Source organism: Ahaetulla prasina, chromosome 17 (genome assembly GCF_028640845.1).
Source record: "Ahaetulla prasina isolate Xishuangbanna chromosome 17, ASM2864084v1, whole genome shotgun sequence".
Taxonomy (NCBI): Eukaryota; Metazoa; Chordata; class Lepidosauria; order Squamata; family Colubridae; genus Ahaetulla; species Ahaetulla prasina.
The window spans coordinates 3,487,387-3,506,048 of record NC_080555.1 but is presented as its reverse complement, the minus strand read 5'-3'; the positions used below and the strand labels follow the sequence as shown (position 1 = coordinate 3,506,048).

Below are 18,662 nucleotides of genomic sequence, written 5' to 3'. Positions count from 1 at the left end.
TCACCCATGCTGGCTGGGGAATTCTGGGAAGTTGAAGTCCACCTATGTTGACGGGGGAATTCTGGGACTTGAAGTTCACCCACGCTGGCTTCTGGGAGTTGAAAATCCATTCCTGTTGTTGAACGTCTATACGGAGTCCAGTTGCCAGATGGCATTCTGGGAGTTGGAAGTCCACCCTATGTTGACAGGGGAATTCTGGGAGTTGAAGTCCACTCGTGTCGATTGAACGTCTCTATGAAGTCCAGCTGCCTCTTGAAAAAGCACCTTTGGACCTACTCATATTGACAGGGGAACCCTGGGAGTTGAAATTCACCCACCCTGGCTGGGGAATTCTGGGAGTTGAAGTCCATCTATGGAATAGGACATAAGGCTATTTGAATGAACGAAGGAGGATGCTCCGATGCGCAAATTTAATGCTTCCCGAGATGGCAGTAGCCAGTGGTTTGTTCCTCCCTTCTCCAAACCCAGTTGTGTTGGGCTACTGGCCCCTCCCACTGAACAAACAACATTTCCCCCCCCCCCATTAATTTGTATTACAATTAAACATTACCCAGAGGGAATATCACAAACACAACAATAACTTTTGACGGACTACAAGTCCTTGGAGGGGAGGCTCAGTAGCTTTGAACGGCTGCCACAAAGCAACAAATCGCTTTAACCAAGACACGCAGGTCTTCCGCGTGAGCAGGGGGGTTGGACTAGACGACCTCCAAGGTCCCTTCCAACTGTGTTTACCGTTACCTTTCCTAGGAAAACCCAGAAGAGCAAAATTCTAAACGTTTCCCTCTGCAGCAAAACTCAAAATTTCTTAAAAGAGGGGGGGCGTGGGAAAAAAGAGAATTTATTGTGTAGATTCCTAAGGTCACGGCGCCCTCTACTGGCTCAGATTGGAAACGCCGCCGCCATCCGTCCCGGTCTTTTTAAAAAAAACGTCAACCGAAGCCAACCGTTAAAACTTTTATTCGTTTTTTATTTATTTATTTTTAAAGTTAACAATCTGGCCAAAGAAATGGAAAGAACAAAAAAAAAGAGAGAGAGAGAGAGAGAGAGGAGCGGGGGGAGGAACATAGCAATCTGTCCGTCACCCAGGTCCGTTTTTCAACCTAGGGCGAGGATTGCGCAAGAGGTGCGAGCCAACTCTAGGTGATGGTTGTGGTTCTCTCCTGAGGAAGCAAGATTCTAGTCCTCAGTGTGGGCTCACGAGGGCAGGGAGGGGGAGGCCTAATTAAAATAAAATAAAAAACCAGCAACAACTTTAGGGTGTGTATGTGTGTGTGTGTGTGGATGGAGTAGTCCGCCAATTGGTCAATGCACTTCTGAAGACAACCCGCAGCGATTGTCGCGGCGTTCTTGGGTTGTTTTTTTTTCGAATTCACAACCTGTGCTGGTTCGCTCGCTTTCCTTGCAAAAAAAAAAATAGCTGCCTCTGGATCTGAGAAAGATCCCTTGGCGATCCCTCCAATCTCCGCCGAGCCCGCTTCCCCTCCCAGCCTCACGGGGTCCTCTCGTATCCCGTTTCCTTTTTGCGACCACAAATTCCGCAACAACACGGACGCACAATCCAGCATGGCGCTCGTCGCGCACGCCAGGAAGAACCGAGACCAAAATAATAATAATAATAAAAAAAAAAAAAACCCCGGGCCCCAAGAAGGAAGTTTGACGAAAACAGGGCTAATTTAGGGAAGGGATTTTGAGAGGAGGGAGTATATTCTACCAGGCACCATATTTTCACAAAACATCTCAACACTTACAAAACAGTTCCTTTTTCAAGAAACCAAACCGAAACCACCTCTCCTGGGCATTGAACCGTCATGTGCTCTGCACCTGTTAAAACTTCACTCCGTTCAGCTTGGGAAAGGTTGCTCGAGGTCCAATCACAGGTAGCGATTGGACTTACGACCATAATGGCAACCGGAATTTCCCCTCGCTAAGCGAATGGCATCTTCCTTTTTTTCTTTCTTTTTTTTTTTGGTGCCGGGTCATTCAGCCAATCACCAATGGTCGTTTAGATGGCCAAGCGCACCAGTTTTTTAATCTTGTCGTCCATGGGGACAATGGGACAGTTGCAAAAGTCACCTTTTTTTGTCGTTATCTTGGAAAGTCGTTAAAAAGAATTGCCGTAAATCGAAGACTATCTACGGCAGAATTTCTCGCGTCCTTGGTTTTTTTGGGGGGGAAAAAAACACGTCAATTTTTCCCACCCACCCCTGCTTTTCCACGTTGGAAGATCGAAGGGATCCCGAGCTAAACCGAAAACTCAGGATGTGAAACCAACTTTGGGGGTAGAAGAAACCAAGAAGCGATACACAACAAGGACTTGGTTGTGTTTAATTTTACGAGCAAGAACTTTCTGGGAAAGAGACTCTAGCGTTGTTTTAAAAAAAGAAAAAGGTAATTTTGATTCCCGGTTAGGGAATTAGGGGGAAATTCACGCCATGTTTTCTGACGAGAAATTTCAGCTACAAAACTTAAAACTCGCTTGGAAATCATTTGAGGGTTTCGGCAATAGCTTCGGGCTGGGGATCGACACTCAGTTGCGCCGGGAATCGACACTCGGTCGATCCGGAAAGAAGCGAACTCCGGCGAGGAAACAGTCGGAAATTTTTAAAACGTGGTTATCTTCCCAGCTGCTCTTGGTTTCTGAGAGATGATACAATTATAGGTAGCCGCGTGTCACAACCGCCAGTTGAACCGCCGAAGAAAAAATTGGAAACTGCCAAAATTAGGAAACGAGTTACAGAGCGATTCACAGGAGCAGTAAACTTGAGCGTGACGAGGGACTTTTTTAAAAAAAGAGAGATTAATTTAAAATGATGACTACAGTGGGACCAATTGTCCTAACGGGTAAAGAGACAAAGGTGAAGAGAGGACGGTTTCAAGATGGCGTTTTACAATCTTTTTAAAAATCTTTTTCAACACAAAGAGTGTGTGTGGGGGAAAGGCATTTAGAAGCCATTCCAAACTCAGCCATGCTCCGAACAAGTTGTTTTTTTGGGGGGGATCGTGTTTGTCTTTTCTCAACTGAGATTCCTGCCCCAGACAGGAGCGAAAAGGTGGGGAAGATCTGGATTTCCCCCAGAAGTTTAGGGGGTGCGTTGAAGAAGATGAGAACAAAACAGAGAAAGGATGTTGGATAGTCTTAAAAAAATCCCCCTTCGTGGGGCGGCTGTGTGAGGAACAGCTGCTCTTAGTTCCCCACAGCTGGGATGGTCAATTTTTATGGGAAGAGGGTACCGCCGCCATGGGAATTTAAAGAGTCTATCTGTTGAAAGTTCACTAGAGGGCAGCATTGCTCAACATATGCTCTGCCCTGTTCCTACCACCGAAACCCTCTACTCAGTCAACCCATACCTAGAGATATTTTTTCATTATTATTATTATTATTTTTTGCAAGCAGGGGCTGGAGAACATCCCCCCCTGTTCCCTCAGAACCTCAAGGTCCCCCTCTGCTGGTGGATCCTCTCCCCAAACATGCTCGGAATCGGCCGACGGCAAATTCAGTCCAGCTTCGAGAAGCCGCTGATGGTGACTTTCCGTTCCTGACGGCTGACCACCAGCTCTTGAAGGTGCAAGGCGCCGCCGCCGATGAAGCAGAAGGCCGGGCAGACGGGCCCCGAGCAGTCTACCCCGCACTCCCAAAGGCTGCGGAAGGAGACGGCGTCGAAGAACGTCACTTTGCTGTGTTCGTAGTCGAGACAAATGCCAACGCGGGGAGGCAACGGCACGGTGGAATTGCCAGGATCCCGAGAGGTCAGCGACACTCCGTGGGAAAGGAGGATCTTGCCCATGCCGATGGTCAGGAAAGCGAAGGGCGGCGATGACTCCAACGTGGTATCCTCAGCGCCGCTGTCGTGCCCACTATCCGGATCGTATCTGAGCCGAGGAAAAACAGGTAGAATACAGATTCTTGAAAGGAAAAGGAAAACATACATTCTCCGTTCATTCATTTTCACAGCCGAAAAGAGCAAACCAATTTACAGGTAGCCGTTGACAATTGAGCCCAACGTCTCTGCTGCTCAATGAGACAGTTCTTAAGTGAGCTTTGCCCTGTTTTACGACCTTGCTTGCCACGGTGATTAGCAGCAGCAATAGCCCTTAGACTTATATACCGCTTCACGGTGCTTTTATAGCCCTCTCTGAGTGGTTTTACAGAGTCAGACTCTTGCCCCCAACAATCTGGGTCCTCATTTTCCCGACCTCGGAAGGACGGAAGGCTGAGTCGACCTTGAGCCGGTCAGGATCGAACTGCTGGCAGTGGGCAGAGTTAGCCTGCAATCCTGCATTCTAACAGACAGGAAGGAAGGAAGGAAGGAAGGAAGGAAGGAAGGAAGGAAGGAAGGAAGGAAGGAGAGGAGAGGAGAGGAGAGCAGTGGAAATCTATGGGCTGGTCCTCGGGACGGAAAAGCCACCATTGCTGATGAAGCTCCACCCTAGCTCTGAGGATAAAAGGCAGCAGGTGGAGATGAATAGATGTGGCAGAGGGGTTGTCACTTCAGAGGGTTTTGTCGTGTTTGTGGAGCTGAGTCAGAACAACACCGTTCTAGATCTTCAGAGTTGCGATTGAACAAGTTCTAAACTTAATTCCTTCTCTGCCTCTCCGAAATATTTGCTCACCTGGGGCTCGTCACGTCTTGGGGCACCTGGAACCATTCCTGCAGCTTGCTCTCCAGCCCTACGCCCACCTTGACCAGGTAGGAACTGGGATCCACGCAACAGGCCCAATAGCTGCGCCCTTGAGTGACCGCCACGTCGCCGATCACCAGGTCAACGGAGAGATGGCAGCTGGTCATCAAACGCTCGGCGGCAAACAGCATGGGAAGACCGGGAACGCTGCGGACCGCTCGCTGGTCCTTGCTAATGGCCAGGCGTTCTCGGTTGAAACCCCACCGATTGTCCAGAAAGAAATTCAGCACTTGGGGGACGAAAGGGGGGGAAATGGGAGAAGAAAGCGAGGAACAAAGGATTAGGAAGAGCTTAAACCATATGAGAACAGGAGCTGCGAGAAGTAGGAAGAGCCTAAACCATATGAGAACAGGAGCTGCGAGAAGTAGGAAGAGCCTAAACCATATGAGAACAGGAGCTGCGAGAAGTAGGAAGAAACTAAACCATATGAGAACAGGAGCTGCGAGAAGTAGGAAGAGCCTAAACCATATGAGAACAGGAGCTGCGAGAAGTAGGAAGAGCCTAAACCCGTGTGGCGAACCTATGGCCATATCATTGGGCACACGAGGGTGGTGGGGAAGGCCTGTTTTTCTTTCACACCTGGCTCCAGAGCCTCTTTAGGAGTGGGGGCCCCCCCAAAAACGGCCTCCCCCCCCCAGAAGACTCATTTTTTGCTGTCTCCAGCCTCCAGGCCCTATCTAGGAGTCGGGAGGGCAAAAACACCCTTCTCCCCCCGCCCCCAGAAGTCCTCTAGAGGCCAAAAATGGCCCGTTTGCCAACTTCCGGTCCTTTCTGGCATCTGGAGGACCTTCGGGGGGGTGAGGGTGGCGAAGGCCGTTTTCGCACACTCCCCCCGGATTCCTAGAAAGGCTCTGGAGCCAGGTGAGAGGAAAACGGACCTACCGGGCCGTCGCGTGCCAGGAGCAGGGGGGGGAGATCGCCCGCGAATTATGGGTGTGGGCATGCATGCCCGCGACCCCCCCGCTCCTCCAACCCCCCTCCTGACACGTGATGGCAAAAAGGTTAGCCATCCCTGGCCTAAACCATATGAGCATAGGAGCTGCAAGGATTAGGAAGAGCCTAAACCAGGGGTGTCCAAACTTGGTCCCTTTAAGACTTGTGGACTTCAACTCCCAGAGTCCCTCAGCCAGCAAAGCTGGCTGAGGAACTCTGGGAGTTGAAGTCCACAAGTCTTAAAGGGACCAAGTTTGGACACCCCTGGCCTAAACCATATGAGACTCCAATGCAGAATGCAACAACTGGGAAGACAATCCCAAAACCACAGGGACTGCTGCAACACAGAAGTAGTTATTGATAGTCCTGGACTTGCGACCAGCTGCAGAACTAAAAGACTCGGTTCGCTCCATGGGAAGACGTTGTAAGGCTGTAATTCATGCTGAAGGTTACCCGACGAGGTATTAACTGACAGGGTGATAATTTTTGTATATCTCGTTTTTCCTACGTGTTTCACTTTTCTTCTTTATACTGTAACTGCTATTCTAATAGCAAATCCTTCATAAAAGTTACTGCATTACATTCTTGATTAAATGATCTTTCCATTGGTATATAATTTTACGGTACTACTCAGTGGTGAAAGAAGGGTTTACCGGGTGCAGGCGGCGTGCGCAGATAGATATCCTCGCTGTAGTCTCCGAAGCCGGCTTTGTTGTATCCTCGGACGCGCAGCACGTAAACGCTATCCGTGTCTACGTACTCCACAATGGCGCTGGTGCCTCGGACCTCTTCCCGTCTCTGCCACAGTTTGAGCGCCTTGCCTTTGGGCTCGGCCCGCCGGAACTCCACCGTGTAGTGCCAGGCAGCTGGCGAATGTTGCGGCAGGCGCCAGCAGAGGAAAATCTGGTCGTAGGCGTATGTCCGCTGCGTGTCGATCACAGGAGCCTCCGGGGCTGCAACGGGAGGGGAGAGGATAGAGGAAGGCGCGCGAGGTCAGACTGCGGGCTGCACGGCGCAGCCGAGTGCTTTGCGGACTGACCGCAGACAACCAGGTATGAGGTCCCGAAGTACGGAGAAGAAACGGGCGTGTTCCGCGGAGGAACATCGGAAAGGGAGAGGGACAAGAATCAAGGGGGACAGGCAAGCTGCTGAGAAGAATCCCGGGGGGGCACAAAAGAGACTGAGTGCAAGTCGGGGAAAAATCAGAGGAAGAGGCGGAGGAGGGAAGAGAGAGAGAGAGAGACGGAGAGTGAGAAAAACGAGAGGAGGGTGCAAGGATACGGGAGGAGAGATGCCGAAAATAAAGGAAAGGATTTGGGACACCATTGAAAACTAACCAAAAATTGAGTTCCAACACGGTTCCCGCAGAGGCCAAAATAACCAGGATTCCCGCCGTCGACCAGATTCCCGTTTGGCTGTGGGTTTTTGTCCCAAATAAATTCATTCTAAAATTACAGGGAGTCCTCAACTTACGAACAGTTCATGGAGCGACCGTTAGACATTATAACGCCACTGGAAAGAGTGACTTGGGGCGGTTTTTCACATTCACACCTGTTGTCAGCAAATACACACACACACACACATATTAACCAAATAACTAAATAAGCAAATAACTAAAGGCTTTGGAACTCACACCGTTACAGAAGGACGAGAGGTTCTGTTGAACTACGGGTCCCATAATGCACCCCTAGCATGGCCCTGCTGGTGGAGAGGATAATGGGTGCCGGTGGCCTGCGTTTATAAAGAGCATCAGGTTGGGGAAAGCAAGCCGATATTAAAGACTTGGCAACCAAAGGACACCAAAGCAAGAAAGACATGGGGTGTTGTTTTTTTGTGCCAGCCACCTGTTGGTGCCCACTCTCTGATACTCCATTTCATCTCTCTCGATCTTATCTAACCTCGCTTTGCCTTCTTTCGGGGACTCCACAACCAAGATGATCACTGGAGGTTTTTAAAGAAGAGACTAGACAGTCACTTATCTGAAATGGTATTGGAGCTTCCTGCTTGAGCAGGGGGCTGGACTAGAAGACCTCCAAGGTCCCTTCCAGCTCTATTCTATTCTAAAGACCTCTAACGCAATCCACTGGCCTTCTCCATAAACACGCCTTCCCTCCAATAAACCCAATTCCCACCCGGGTTCAGTCCAACCGATGCAGGGTAACAAAAAATTTCGACGAACGAAGCCATGGTTTGTTTGTTTCGCAAAAATTAGAGAGAGGCCTCCGAAGGGAGCCGCGGCGGGTAGGAAAAGCCTTCAGAACGCTCTCGATGGGAAACTCTTGGCGCAAATCAGCATTCCAGCATTCTAAGCCCTCGCGGAGGCTCTTCCGGCCTTCATGAGGACTAGAACGTTTATTTCAACAAGGGTTTGAAATAAGGTCCCCAAACGAGGTCTGAGGATGGAAAGGGAGATGGGAGAGGTAGGAATGGATGCAGTGGAAGGGCTGAGGAGAAGAAAGAGAACGGAGGGGGGGGATGGATCGGGGGGGACGGACGGGATCGGTGGAGTGGGGCGTGACTTGCCTCAGTTTTAACTGCGGTGATGTCTCAGCAGCAGACCCAGCCTATAAACAAAGAGAGGTAAAGTAGAAGGGTCAACAGCCACGCACCTGGCAGGAGTGGGCCGTGGGGTGGGCGGTGGGTGGGCTTCGACCCGGCGGGAAACCAAAATGAAAACTCTTTATCTCCAACACGGGAGCCAAACTAACCAGGATTCCCGCGGTCTACCGGACGCCCTGGTAGCTTGTCGCTTTGCCCTAAATCAATCCACTCCAAAACTACAGGGCGGTTTCCCGACTTGCCAACGCTCGTTTAGCGGCCGTTGGAAGTTACGACGGCCCTAAAAACAAAAGCGAGTTTCTCGGACGTATGCCCGCGGCGGCAGCCCCGTGATCACAATTCGGGCGCTTGGCAACGGAACCCATATTTAGGATGGGCGTAGCATCCGAGGGTCGTGCGAACGGGGCGGTCAACGGCCAAGCACTCAGAGAATTGGGCCGTGCGGTGGGCAGGCTCTGTGGCTCGAACTTTGGGCTGGCTGTGGATTATGGATCGCGGCCGGTCCAGGGGGAAAGAGGGAAGCTGGCTGGGGCGAAGGGACCCTGGGAATTAAAACGATACAAGCGATGGGAATCAAAGCATCGAAAAGCATTTCAGGGACTCCCGTCCGCAGGTGAGGGACAGGTAGATGAGGAGGTGGGGGGGCAAGGTGGACTCACCACCACGTTGGCAGTTCCAGGCTCCACGATCTTTCCGCTCTTCCACAGGTCATGCAACACATATACACAACACACACAAAAACAACACAGTACGTGCCCTGAGGGGCTCACAGTACAGAGCTGGCCCTCCTGTTGCGGGAAACTCTTGAGATATTAAAAGTCTTTTGATCTACAGCAATGACTCCCAACCTTGGCAAGTTTAAGAGGGGTGGACTTCAACTCCCAGAATCCCCCAGCCAGCATGCTTTAAGATGGGTGGACTTCAACTCCCAGAATCCCCCAGCCAGCATGCTTTAAGAGGGGTGGACTTCAACTCCCAGAATCCCCCAGCCAGCATGCTTTAAGAGGGGTGGACTTCAACTCCCAGAATCCCCCAGCCAGCATGCTTTAAGAGGGGTGGATTTCAACTCCCAGAATCCCCCAGCCAGCATGCTTAAAGATGGGTGGACTTCATCTCCCAGAATCCCCCAGCCAGCATGCTTTAAGAGGGGTGGACTTCAACTCCCAGAATCCCCCAGCCAGCATGCTTTAAGAGGGGTGGACTTCAACTCCCAGAATCCCCCAGCCAGCATGCTTTAAGATGGGTGGACTTCAGCTCCCAGAATCCCCCAGCCAGCCTCCTTTAAGATGGGTGGACTTCGACTCCCAGAATCCCCCAGCCAGCCTCCTTTAAGAGGGGTGGACTTCAACTCCCAGAATCCCCCAGCCAGCCTCCTTTAAGATGAATGGACTTCACCTCCCAGAATCCCCCAGCCAGCCTCCTTTAAGATGAGTGGACTTCACCTCCCAGAATCCCCCAGCCAGCCTCCTTTAAGATGGGTGGACTTCAATTCCCAGAATCCCCCAGCCAGCATGCTTTAAGAGGGGTGGACTTCACCTCCCAGAATCCCCCAGCCAGAAGGGGAAGCTGTATGGACTTCGACATGACTGGCTGCGGAATTCTGGGAGTCAAGTCCCCACATCTGAAAATCGCCAAGGTTGAGAAATCTACACAGGTACTTACAACCTCATGCAAAGCACTGTGAAACTATATTGGTAACAACTAGCACGGCTGACGGTTACAGGTCATCCTTGTTTAGCGACCGCCATGGGAACCAACAACAGGGCCGTTAAACGAGGCAGTCACTAAGTAGAACATCGACCGTGCTAATGATTTTCCTTCTGTTTTACTTTGCGTCACAAGACCTGCGGAGGTCTTCAATGCGAAAACTGGTTGCAAAGTTACTTTCTTGTCACGGGTCGTCACTGTGAATGGTCGCTAAAAGGAGGCAGTCACTAAATGAGGACCGTCTGTAGCGGCTTGAGGAAGAGGGCCCTAGAAACAGGGGAGGTTTTAAGATGTGTCCATCAGAAATGGCAGCGGTATTCGGCCACTAATCTACAAGGGGATATTTTAATTTAGTGGGGCTGGGAAATTAAAATTGTTGTCGTAGCTGGAAGGAAGAAGGCCAAAACATAATTTAAAGACGGCTTTTTACGCACCTTTAATAAAAATTAGGTCGGTAAGCAGCTTCACTTCTCGGCTCACGTCCACCTGGAATTGGCTGAAGGAGGCGCTGGCCGCTGGCCGGAACGCCTGGAGGGAATCGGTCGCTCTGAGGATCCTGCCGTAAAGACGGAGCAGCCCAGTTGAATGAGAGCAGGAAAAATAAATCAGGAATCAAGGGGGGAAAAAATTAGTCTCTGAATAAATAACATTTAATAATAATAATAATAATAATAAATAAATAAATAAATAAATAATAAATAAATAAAATAAACAACCATCCCTTACTGGATTGCGAGAGCTAATACACACGTACATTTATATTGCGCAGGAAGTCCTCGACTTACGGCCACAACGGAGCCCCAAACTTTCCGCCGCTAAGTGAGACATCGGTTGAGTGAATTCTGAGCCATTTTTAACGTCCTTTCTTGCTCCGGTTGGTAAGTCAGTCACATGGTCGTTAAGTGAACTCTGGCTTCCCCATTGACTTCGCTCGTCAGACGGTCGCAAAAGGGATCACGTGATCCCCTCCGGGGACACTGCGACCGTCGTAAATATGAGCCAGTGGCCAAGCCTCTGAATTTTGATCAGGAGGCTGCAACGGTCGTAAGTCTAGAAAAACCATCACTTTTTTAAGTGTCGTTGGGACCTTCAACGGTCACTAAGTGAATTGTCGTTAAGCCGAAGACTAACTATGTACACATACATTTACATTGTGCAGGCGGTCCCTCCACTTTATGACCATGACGGTCCTAAGTCAAGTCGGACCTAATTTGATAATTTTTACCGCTGTTAAAAATTGTCATCAAATCAAGTCTGACTCGACTTACGATTCCCGTGACTGACAGTGGAATCGTACAGTTGCTAAGCGAATCAGATGGCCATTAAGTGAATCCAACCCGCAAAATGACTTACCGCAATCACCGACAGTGGGACTGTACAGTCGTTAAGCGAATCAGACGGTCGCTGAGTGAATCCAGCCTCCCCAATGGGATTTTTTTTTGTTTTTTGCTGTTTTTTTTGGCAAAACGCACCTGTGATGAAGCTGCCTGGCGGCTTGGACGAAACAGGGCTGGTCGGTTTCCTTCAAGACTTCCTGCGAGTAGCCCACCATTCCGGAATTTTCCATCATGGCCTGATGTTCCTGCAGCTGGGTCTGTAGGCGACTGACCCGGTCTTGGCGACAATCTTCGATGGCGTTAAGCAGAGCGGATCGCTTCTCATCCAGCAGGCTGCTTAAATTGTTCATCAGCCGGATGATCTCTTCTTTCGCCTGGGTACCATTTACCTGCGAGGAAATTTGACAATTCGACATCACGAGGGGATGTGGATGGGACACACATCCTTCCTTCTTCGGCTGAAAAAATGCTTTGAAACTTTAAAAAAAAAAAGTTGGCCACGCCCACCCGGTCATATTCTCCCCCCCATCAAGCCACGCCCACAGAACCCGATAGTAACAAATTTTACATTTCACCTCCTTGGTTCAACCCCCCAACGAAACGACAACGAGAAGCAACGTTACCTCCGTGAGTCGAAGAGTCTCTTCTAATTCGTTGATTTGGGCCTGCACGGTGTCTTGATTGCTCAGGATATAAGCTAGGCTTTTCGTCAATTTTTCCTGCGAGCGAGTGGGAAAAAAAGCAGTGAAGCAACTGGGCGGAGGGGGTGATCCTACGGACCCCTGATCTCTAGGAGGAGCCAAAGCCCAAGAAAAACCCTCTGCGATTCCTCTAAGAAGATTTATTTATCGTTTTTTTCACCCAGGGACAGAATCTTGCCAAGCTAAAGCATGCTAATACGCTGAAAAAAAGGACATACTATGGGAACCATTGAGAAGGGCCTGTCTTTACCCTCTTTCTCATACACTAACTTTCTGAATCGAGTTTGTCTCTTCCTCTTCTGGAATTCAATCCATCCCTCCATGGCTACTTTGTGATAGAGCTGTGAAGGCGAACCTATGGTATGCAAAGCCCTCTCTGTGGGCACGCGCACCGTTGCCAGCTGCTCTTCTGGTTTCCTGCGCGTGCATGCACCCCAGCCAGCTGGTCTTCGCGGGCGCCGGAGCACCTGAAAATGGCCCGAAAAACAGCCAAAAAACAGGCCATTTTCTGGGCCGTTTGGGGGGCATTTTTCAGGCTGAAAACAGTCCCAAAAAATGGCCTGAAAATGGTCCAAAAATGATCAAAAAAAAACCCCAGCCAAAAATCAGGCATGTGCGCGCTGGCCAGCTGGTCTTTGGGTTTATGCATGATTGTTCCAGTTTGAAAAGGTTAGCCATCCGTGTTACAGAGGAAATTTTAAGAGGAAGACGTTTCCTGCTCCAGTTTTGTTGCACGGACAAACCAGGAGACGGGTTCCCATAATCCACTCCAGGTCCCAAAGACCATCCTGAGTGGGACCCTGAGCACCTGTTCTGTCTCCTTCCCCACTTCAGACCTACGAGCTGGCTTTCAGCCAGTGGATTCACGGCTCTTATCAGTCCTGGCAGAGAAAACGCAGCTGCCTGCCAAAGTTCACACAAATGACTCGCGTAGTAAGACTTTCAGCTCTTTTTGAAACGGGTCAGCTAAACTTTGCTTCCCGTGGAGTAAGAGCAGTCCCAAAGCTCCTTATATATCCTGCTAATGATGCCTTCCTTTTGATGACGCCGCCTCTCTAATCTTCTGAAGCGCGGGTCAAGCCAAGCTTGATTATTATTATCAGCTGGGTCTGAAGGCGTAGCCTGGGGAAGGGAGGAATCAGGGGATGACGGCCTCATTACGTCCTCCGACTGGTCTGGTTCTGGCTCCTGGAGCCGGACCAAAGGAATCGGTGCTCCCGAGGTAAGCCTTACCGGCCCTTCCACCTCACTCTCAGAGTCACTTTCGGGCATGGGGCCAGGTTCAGGGGCTGGAGTCACAACAGCACCTTTCCTTCCTGAAGGCATCAAGACAAGATGGGTTTTTCTTTCTATTTTTTAATTGTGTTTCTATTGGGTGGCCGATGAAACATCAAGGACTCTGAGATGTTAAAAAAAAGATGGGATTCTACAAAACTGTCACCTTGAGAGCCTGGTAGGCGCTGAGCACAGGCGTGATTTTATGGCTCGTGTGCGTGCGACGAACTCGGCACAGCTGGCACACCAAACGCTGGCAGGTTCTACAGTAATGGGTGACTTCTTCGCGGTGTTCGGGACACAGAAGACCCTGCAGAGGAGACAAACCAAAGCCGGCTGGAGCGCTTCACAACCAAGGTGGAGCCACAACATGCAGAAATGAAGAGCAGGAAAAAAGAAACGATATACAGGGAGTCCTCGTTTAGTGACTGCCTCGAGACTGCCACCGTTTGCAGTTACAACGCTGATGGGAAAAAGTAATTTTGACGGCCCATCCTTGGGTTTGTGACCTTTGATAAGCAAAAGAAAGTAGAAGGAAGATTGTCCGTTGTGGTTTTATTTCGCCAATTGTGGTCACTAAACGAGGACGATCTTTATACGCTGTTTTTTGAGTTCCTGAGCTAAAGGTAGGATGCCTTTCCTGTCGCCAATGGGGAGTTTTTTGTTTTTTTTCAGCAGATATATTCTCATCGTGCCCAGAAGCAAATATTTCTCTCTCTGGGCACAATGAGAATATATCTGCCGAACAAAACTCCGCCCTGGCAACAAGAACGGCATCCGGCCAGTAAACACTCAGCTCCATTCAGTTGCCCAGGCTCCACCCAGCAAGGGATTTATTAAAAAAAGATGAACTAAAAGTAGGATACGAACCTTAAGAAATAAAAACATGAAATCTAAGGAATGAAAACACGAAAAGTATAAAAATAGATATGGACACAGAATCTAGGTAAGGAATTTGGAGGCACATTTTGAGCCCTTGACGGCGAGAGCGGGAGCCTTACTTTGGGGCGGAAAGTGAGCGTCGGAGGGATCGGTTCGTGCTGCGCTTTCTGCGTCCCCCACGGGTGGTAAAGTTTGAAGCATTCGTTGCAGAAGCTGGACCTGCATTCGGTGCAGCCCTTGGTGGCTTCCAGCTGTGGCGGCTTGCAGAACTGGCACATGATGGCTGCGTTGACGTTGATGGTGTGGCGGTAACGCTCTACCACCCGTTCCAACGTCAGGTTCCGGAAGAGGCTGCCCAAACCTCGCTCGCCCAGGTCCACGTCGCGCTGGCACAGCGGGCACGGAAAAAGAATGCTCTGCGGGTGTAAGGCGCCGCCCCGTTTCCGGCCGGGATACGTGCCGAAACCTGGGTGGCATGGAAAATGGGGGACATTATTACAAAGGAGAAATATAAAGTGGTGCGGTGGCCTAGAGGTGATGTTCTCACCTCACAGTCAGGAGGCTGCGGGTTCGATCCTAGGTAGAGGCCGTTATTTCTCTCTCTGGGCACAATGAGGATATATGAACAAAACTTCTCATTGGCAATAGGAAAGGCCTCCGGCCATGAAAACATTCTGCTAGCTCCATTCAGTTGCCCAGACTCCAGTACGCAAGGGATTATGGGTCGTTAAAAGATGATGATGATGATTACAAAGGAGAAATATGTTTTCCGAATGTTACTTAGGAGATTGACAAAGGAGGGAAAAAGAGAACTGCCACGGGCAGGAGCAGTCTATCTCTAAGCAATCAGATGGAAAGATCCGTTCAGGGATCTTCTCTCTCTCTCCACAATTGCTTTTGTCCAGTCCTGGATTCCTGTCCAAATGTGGATTTGGTGCCCTTGAGATGTTGTCAAAACTCCGCCATCATATTACAGCTAGTCCTCGACTTACAACAGCTCATTTAGTGACCGTTCAAAGTTACAAGGGCAGTGAAAAAAGTGACCTTCAAACCGGTTTTCACACTTACGACATGGCAGCATCCCTGTGATCAATCCTCTTTTAACGACCCCATAATCCCTTGCGGGATGAAATCTGGGCAACTGAATGGAGCTTTACTGGCCGGATGCCTCCCTGTCGCCAGGGCGGAGTCTTTTTTTCAGCAGAGATATTCTCAGAGTGCTCAGAGAGTGAAATATTCACCTCTACCTAGGATCCCTGTGAATACGTGATCAAAATTCAGACGCTTGCCCCAATTCAGACTCCTATTTATGACGAGGTCCCGTTTTGCGACCGTCTGCCAAGGAAAGCCGGCGGAGAAGCCAGGATTCGCTTCACGACCGAGTTCCCGACTTAACGACGGCAGGGATTCATTTAACGGGTCGCAAAACGGAGCAAAACTCACTTAACCGCTGTCTTACTTAGCCCCAGGACCACTGGGATCCAATTGCCGTCGTTAAGTCAAGGACCGCCTTGTATTTTCAAAGATTTCCCCATCAGCCAGGAAGTCAAAAAGAAAGTACCCGATTTCAGAAGGCGGTCGAGGCGCTCCGGTTTCGGCACGATGCGGCGCCCTAAACGAGGACTCCGTGTGGCTGGTGTGGAGGCGGGAGAGGTCGGCTCCGAGGTGGGATCCGGGCAGATATAACCCTGCTGCAGCAGGACTTCGGTGGCACAAATGTGGCAAACATTGTGCATGCAGGGCAAAACCAGAGGTTGCTTGTACATTTCTTTGCAGACTGGACAGAGCAGTTCTCGCTCCATATTTTTTATGCTCGTCTGCAAAAAAAAAAGAGGAGGAGAGGTTGGAAGGGGGGGGAAGAAAAAGGCGCCGTATCTGCAAATAATTCTGCTCTATTTTGGTAGCCGCCACGAGATCGGATCAGCTGTTAGGGCTCCTTGTAAAATTTATTTGTAACCCCGCCTTTATTACGTTTACAAGTCATTCAAGGGGGCTAACGACAACCTTGTGAGGTGGGTTGGGCTGAGATGGATGGGTTCAAGGTCGCCCAGCTGTTTTTCAGGGCTAAGGCGGGACTAGAACTCCCTGTCTCCTGGTGATTGGTCCAAAGTCAACCTAAATGGCTTTCATACCTAAAGTGGTACTAGAACTCCCAGTCTCCTGGTGATTAGTCCAAAGTCCACCTAAATGGCTTTCATACCTAAGGCAGGACTAGAACTCCCCGTCTCCTGGTGATTGGTCCAAAGTCAACCTAAATGGCTTTCATACCTAAGGTAGTACTAGAACTCCCGTCCCCCACTTTCTAGCCTTGTGCGTTCACCATTAGACCAAACTGGCAAACAGCGAAAGACCAGCTGCTGAGGACGATGGGACTTGCAATCCCAAAGCCCCTCGGGGGTTTGGCTGGAGTTGAACCCCAGATCTCCCACCCACCCTGCACAATAAACCCAACAAAGTAATCAGGACTGGCTTGCTAAGAATAACCCCGACCTGTTTTACAGCTCAAGAGAGCGTTTCAAGAGGCTCTTTGGAATGCAGCCAATCAATCAGAAAAAAAGAACATTTTTTCCTCTCTCTCTCTCACTCTCTTTTATAAAAGAAAAAGGCAGCCTTAGGAGAACTTCTCTGTCCAGGAGCAATCTATCTGCAAAGACCAGGTTCTGATGGATTCCAGAAGAAGAAGAAGAAATGAATCTGACAGATTTTTCCCCGCCCTCAAAAATTTTAAAATGACTTTCTCCTTGTTCTCGCCTAGGATCAGAAAAAAAAGAATATTTTTTCTCTCTCTTTCATTAAAAAAATAAAAAGTAACCTTAGGAGAACTTCCCTGTCCAGGAGCAATCTATCTGTAACCTGATGGATTCCAGAAGAAGAAAAAAAATGAATCTGACCAAGATTTTTTTCCTCAAAGATCTCAAAATGACATTTTTCTTGTTCGCACCTGGGATCTGTCTAGGATCAGGAAAAAAAAATAAACATTTTTTTCCTCCCTTTCATTAAAAAAACAAAAAAAAACAAAAGGCAACCTTAGGAGAACTTCTCTGTCCAGGAGCAATCTATCTGGAAAGACCAAGTTCTGATGGATTCCAGAAGAAGAAGAAAAACTGAATCTGACAAAAGATTTTTTTCCCCTCAAAGATCTAAAAATGACTTTCGCCTTGTTCCCACCTGGGATCTTTCTAGGATCAAGCGCAGACCGGAGGCCGCTATCTAAATATATTCGCTGACCCCCCCCCCAGTCTCTAATTTTCCTCCATCGCCACGCATGAAAAGATCCCCCTCCCCGCCCCCCCTTTCCCAAAACAGCTTGGCTGACTGCCTGATCTTTGCCACAAACCCTTCAAGGGCATCCATTCCTGGATCTTCCTACCCTCCTTTCGGGATCTCCCCACATTGGGTGGATCTGAGCCCCCACCACCCACATAGAAACCCCCTTCCCCGCCCACCGATGCCCGGGATTCTTCAGTTTTCTCCTTGCAGCAAACCCTCTCCATCTTAGCAAGGCGAAAAGGGCCCCACCCACTCCCCACTCCTCCGTGGCCCATCATCCAGAGCCAGGCTGGGAAGCATGGGCTTTGGTGGGGAGACAGGGGAGAGGGTGGGAAAAGGAATCTTACCTTGCCCACCCTCTGCCGAGGTGCCATTTCCTTCCTGGGCACCGGCAGGTGGGGTGGGGGGAAGAAAGGGGACAAAGCCAAGAGAGGGGAGGGGAGGGGGGAAAGAGAGAGAGGGAGCTGGACCACGGCCTGGGTACCAGGCGGGAGGAGGTTGCCATGACGACGACGGCTGTGCTCGGATGCTCACAGCATCCTTTCCTTTTTTCTTTTTTTTTTTGTGCCCCGGAGGGAGAATATAAGAAAAGCACCCAGGGAAAAATGGGGGAGCGGAATTATTAAAGGCACCTGACTTTGGGGTGGGTGGGCGGCCAACACCCACCTGGGGGGCATTTTTTAAAGGGAAGAAGCGACGCCCCACTTTCCAAGACGGAGACAATAGCGGCGACCCCAGAGCACCCCCCCAATTTTAATCCCACACACACACCCCATATCTCCCCATATAATGCACCCCCGTCCTGCTTGGCTGCAGCCGCCCCGGTTTTTGTGAAACGACCCCCTCCCCCCTTTATCCATCCATCCATCCGACACCCCCAAAAATAGCTTGATTCTCACGCTGATCCGGACGAGGGCGTCCATGATGGAAGTAAAAGAGTGGAGGTCGTCACCCTCGGCCATGTCTCCCGGGGAAGCGAGGCGGGGATGCTGGTCCCAACGGGGACCCCCACCCACCCACCCACCCAGCGCCGCGCCTGCAGCGGCGGCGGCGCCAGGCGAACGCCTCGGTCTATTGCAGCTGGGGCTGATCCGTAGGGAGGGGGTGGGGGGGGGAGGAGAGGGAGGAAAGGGGAGTGCGCATGCTCGGGGGGAGCTCAACCCAAGAGTGGCTCATTCCCCCCCCCCGCCAGCCCACCCACCCATTTTTAAGGAAAACCCTTTGCATTGCAATGGATAGATGAGCCCAAAGAATTTGCAAGTTTAGAGGGAGTGGGGCTCCCGCCTTGGAGTTGTGCATCAGGCCACGAGGTCAG

General features: G+C 50.2%; 1 protein-coding gene across 2 annotated transcripts; it reads right to left on the bottom strand.

Moving 5' to 3' along the window:
• Nucleotides 1-1,067: 1,067 nt before the first annotated feature.
• Nucleotides 1,068-18,309, bottom strand: TRIM46 (tripartite motif containing 46). Of its 2 annotated transcripts, XM_058160620.1 has the most exons (10): nt 18,247-18,309; nt 15,639-15,894; nt 14,197-14,543; nt 13,362-13,505; nt 11,843-11,938; nt 11,355-11,608; nt 10,317-10,438; nt 6,270-6,569; nt 4,615-4,912; nt 1,068-3,873 (listed from the first exon to the last, which is right to left on the bottom strand). In XM_058160620.1, the coding sequence occupies exons 1-10, from the start codon at nt 18,307-18,309 to the stop codon at nt 3,498-3,500; spliced, it is 2,256 nt and encodes a 751-aa protein (XP_058016603.1). In that variant the 3' UTR covers nt 1,068-3,497. The 2 variants fall into 2 exon arrangements, with proteins under 2 accessions (XP_058016603.1, XP_058016604.1); XM_058160621.1 differs by lacking the exon at nt 4,615-4,912 and having other exon boundaries at nt 3,661-3,873.
• Between the last annotated feature and the right edge of the window lie 353 nt (nt 18,310-18,662).